Below are 4,644 nucleotides of genomic sequence, written 5' to 3'. Positions count from 1 at the left end.
AAGTAAATTTTGACAGACAGACAGACAGACAGACAGCTAATCTGCAAACCTGAAGGACAAAAAAAAAAAAAAAAAAAGAAAAAAAATATCAATTTAGGTGCTAGGGACCCGACTCCATTCCTGCCAATCAGCGTTTGGCTCCGCCCCCAGTCGTACGGCCTGCATCTCCCGTGAGCCTCTTCGACTGTCATTCTTCGGAAGGGAAACCCTTTCCGGCCGAAGAAGCGCTTAAACTACGAATCACTTGGGGTAGCGTCCGTTGCGTCCAGTCGATAGGCGGGACTTCCGCTTCCAGGGGAGCCGTCAGTCAGGAGGCGGAAGTTGGTGCCGGCGGGAAGGTTGTAGCGCGGTGCATTGCTGCACTCTCGCCGGGTTCTGCGTGGGCGCGCCCCCCTGCACGGCGGCGACCGGACAGCGGGCTTTCTCCAGGCTCCTCGCATTCCGGGTAAGTCAAGAGGACTGGTGACGCCAGGAGACGTGTGGCCCGAAGGCCGGCCACGGGCCGGCGGCCTCGCGCGGCACAGCGTGCGAGGGTTTCTCACTTCCCGTTGGGTTTCGCCCACCCCGCGCGCGGGCGGGGACTCCTGGGTCACCCTGACCCTTTCTCAGGGTGGCCTTGATCGCCTTCGGGATGAGCTCGGCTTCGCCCACGCCGTGCTCCAGCCCCAGCCGCGGGAGACGCGAGTCCTTTCCACCCGGCATCTGCCTAGAGCTCATGTCTTCGCTCAACAATAGTTCTCTACTTCCGCAATCCCGTTCGCGCCTCGCTTCGTTTTGTTTTGTTTTGAGTCAGGGTCGGGCTGTGGAGCCCTGGTTGGCCGGGTCCTCGGGCTTCTTCTGCCTCATCTTCCCGAGGGCTGGAATTAGCGCTGTGCGCGGTCACGTTTTTAAAGAGCGCATTTGTTAAATTAGTTTTCCTCCGCACCCCCGCACCCCGTGTGATTACTTGAATGAAACTCAAGGGTCGAGGAATTTGGCTTGTGATTTCGGCGTTGCCAAATGCAAAAAAACTTTCCTTTCTAAACTTAGAGATGAGCAGGCTTGGGGTTGGAGAGGTGGCTCAGCTGGTAAGAGCACTTGCTGCCCAAGCCTTAGGGTCTGTGTTGGAATCTCCCGGCATCCATGGCCGAAGCCGGACGCCTGCACCCCAGAGCTGAGGGAAGGCAGAGACGGAGGATCGGTGAGGATGGCTGGCTACCAGCCTAGCTCCGGGCTCAGTGAGAGACTCTGTTTTCAAGGGAAGAAGGTAGAGAGTGATAGCACAAGGCATCTAATGCCTTTTCCTGCCCTGCTCACACATGCACCACACACACACACACACACAAAGAAACCAGGAGTCCAGGTTTCCTTACTAGTTTTGTGACAGTTGGCCTCCACGTACATAAAAATGCTCATTAAAAACGTTTTTGGGGAAACATCTTACACAATATATGGCGCAGAGTAGATACGTGTTAGCTTGGTTGGTTCTTTCTTTCCTTCTTTCTTTCACCAGCACAGCAAATGCTGGAATTTGTTTTTAAATGAACGGAGAGTGATTTTTATAGAATTTTATTTTTCTTCCTAACACTGATTTTGTGGATACTTTCAAAAGGTTGATATATTTGGTAAATACATCTTGATGATGTAAATTAAAAGTAATGCTAAATGTTGGTATTAACAACTTCAAGACTAAAAAAAAAAAATGTTCATCTAATGAAGTGCATGAGGAATTTGCCGAGCTAAATTTCTATTGAAGTCTGTGCTCTTACGTGTGTCTTTCTTAAGAGACTAAGGAACCGAACTCAGCCTAGCTGTTCTTCACAATTTTTTGAGTCTGTAATTTAAGGCCAGTGCATTTTATGTGTGCACAAAAATTTTTTTACAGATGATTGTAAAGTCCTGATCAGTGGCCACTGAATATAATTGACACAGAATAGGAAGATGGCAGCAAATCCTTCAGGACAAGGTAATGCATGCTGGGAATTCTGTTATTACTAGGAACGTTCTCCCATACAGTAAATGTACTTGAGGTAGAGAAAATTTAGTATAGAGCAGTTACTGAACCCAGAATTATGAATAGCAAAGTGGAATCCCCCGATTTAAAATCAGTTTAACTGTATTAGCAACATAATTTTTTAACATTACTAATTCTTTATTTTAACCTGTCAAGATTAGTGATTCCTGTGGTAAACCTTTTTCCTTCCATTTACTTTTGTATAGTGTGCATCTGTGTATATGCATGTTTGCATGTGTGTGGGTGCATGTGTGTAGGGGTGGGCATGCCTGCATGCGGAGACTGGAGGTGAACCTCGAGAATCATCTTCCAGCACTTTGTACCTAATTCACTGAGGCAGGGTCTCTCAGTCAAATCCAGGGCTTGCCCATTGGCTACTCTTGCTAGCCAGCTTTCTCTACCATTCCCCTCTCTGCCTTCCAAGGCTGAAATTATGCAACATATATGTGGGTTCTAGGAATCTAAACCCTGGTCTTCGTGATTTTGGGAACAAGTGCTTAACCACTGAACCACCTCCCCAGCCCACATCATAAACTGTATCCTCTGGCATCTGTTTTCTTGCTTTTAAAACTGTTGTCAGATAATAACCATGCCTTTATCTTCATTGCTATAAAAATTTCAGTCATTTCACCTGTTACTGTCTTTAATCAAATCAGGTTAGGTACAAGTTGCTGTTAAGGAAATTTTTAAAAAATGTTTTGTTGAAATAAAAATGTATTCCATGTTTTTAGCTTTCTAAGTGCTGTGTATGTCTTGGACTTGTGGTATTCCTGCTTCAGCCTCTTAATTGCTTAGGCTTACAAGTATGTGCCAGGTTTTTGTTTGTTTTTTTTTTTTTTGAGACAAGGTATGTAGTCTTGGCTGCCTGGAACACACTATGTAGACTAGGCTGCCTCCAACATAGAGCTCTGCCTGCCTCCTCCCTAGTGCTGGAATCAAAAGCATGTGCCACCACACCTGGTCTTTAGATAGTAGTAGCTATCATTTTGTAAGTATTTTTATGCCAACACTTGAATCAGGTCTCTTTCCACATCAGGCCTGAAGGTATGTTTGATTCATCATCTCAGGTAAAGGTTGTATTTATGGGTCTTTTAACTTCTCTTGAAAAGTTCAGATTAAAGTAATTTGTATTTGATCCTCAGTACTCCCCAACCTCTGCTAAAACTGAACCAAAATGAAAACTATGAGAAATCTATTTAGGAAAGGAAAAAAAAATACTAAAAAAAGCCACACAATATAGTCACAATAAAAACATTTTAAATTATCTCGTACTAATAACAAAATTTGCTGATAACTCTTCTCTTTGCAATTGCAGTAGGGACAACTATTGTTAGTGCAGCTTTTGGTTGGCTCATAGTCAGATCTACTATGAAGCATCCAAAACCTAAAGAGTAACTAGTTGGATAAGTCATTTGACTTTCATTGCTGTTAGGAACTCTGTTGTTATCACGGAGCTGCTGCTATTGGACACCAGCAGGGGGAGTCTATATCATGCTCTATAGACTTGCAGATTTTCAGTGAAAAGTTTAAAAAATTAATATTCATTGATGTTCAAAAGTTAAAAAATTTTTTATTGATGTTCATTTATTTGTTTTGAGGTAGGGTCTTTACTGTATAGACCTGGCTTGCCTAGGGTTTTTGTTTGGTTTGGTTTTTTTTGTTGTTGTTTTTGTTTTTGTTTTTTTTTGTTTCTTTGCTTTTGTTTTTCAAGACAGGGTTTCTCCATGTAGCTCTGGCTATCCTGGAATTCACTCTGTAGACAAGGATGTCTGTGTATCCAGGGTCCTGGGACCACCGCCATCTGGCTAACCTGGAACTCTCACACGTCTGAATGTTTTGCCCATATTGCCTCCATGCATGCATTGCCCTTGGAGGCTAGACGACCTCCACTCCCCTGGACTGAAGTTACATGTGGGTGCTGGCAATCAAACCTGGGTCTTCTGAAATAGCAACCATCCCTGCAGCTCCTCAATAAAAATTTTAAATCTTCATTGTATTTTACCATCTTTAGTATAACATCTGTACTTCTCTATTGTTTATGTGCATAGAAATTAGATGGAGGTTGATTGTCAAATGCCTCAGTTACTCTTAAATAGTAATGGGAAGAAACATGATTTTCTTTTTTTTATATTTTAAAGTATACATTTTATTTTATTTTTATTAATTAATATTTATTCACTTTACATACAGATTTTAACTTCCTCTCCCTCCTCTTCTCCTATTTCCTCTCTTTCATATCCCCTACCCCTTATCTCCACAGGAAAGAGGAGGAAATCTTTTTTTAATATAAAGATTTATTTATTTATTATATGTAAGTACACTGTAGCTGTCTTCAGACGCTCCAGAAGAGGGCGTCAGATCTTGTTACGGATGGCTATGAGCCACCATGTGGTTGCTGGGATTTAAACTTAGGACCTTTGGAAGAGCAGTCAGTGCTCTTAACCCCTGAGCCATCTCACCAGCCCCCAGGGGAAGGAATCTTATGGATATCAACCCACCTTGGCATATCAAGATGCAGTAAGACTAGGCACGTCTTCTCCTACTGAGGCTAGATAAGGCAGCCCAGTTAGTGGGCAGGGTCCAATGGCAGCCCAGTTAGTGGGCAGGGTCCAATGGCAGCCCAGTTAGTGGGCAGGGTCCAATGGCAGCCC

At 43.8% G+C, this 4,644-nt stretch overlaps 1 protein-coding gene across 2 annotated transcripts in view; it reads left to right on the top strand.

The window, feature by feature from the left end:
• The first annotated feature begins 323 nt into the window (after positions 1–323).
• Positions 324–4,644, top strand: part of Inip (INTS3 and NABP interacting protein) — a 12,666-nt gene continuing 8,345 nt past the window's right edge. The window contains exons 1-2 of one of the 2 annotated variants that reach the window (XM_021200611.2): positions 324–445; positions 1,865–1,945. In XM_021200611.2, the coding sequence (XP_021056270.1) occupies positions 1,921–1,945 (25 nt within the window). In that variant the 5' untranslated portion in view covers positions 324–445; positions 1,865–1,920. The remainder of the gene's footprint in view (positions 446–1,864; positions 1,946–4,644) is intronic. The other variant, XM_021200613.2, reaches the window with a different exon arrangement.

This window comes from Mus pahari, chromosome 6 (assembly GCF_900095145.1).
Source record: "Mus pahari chromosome 6, PAHARI_EIJ_v1.1, whole genome shotgun sequence".
Lineage (NCBI taxonomy): Eukaryota > Metazoa > Chordata > Mammalia > Rodentia > Muridae > Mus > Mus pahari.
Note: the sequence above shows the minus strand (reverse complement) of the source record. Positions and strands in the feature narration are given on the sequence as shown.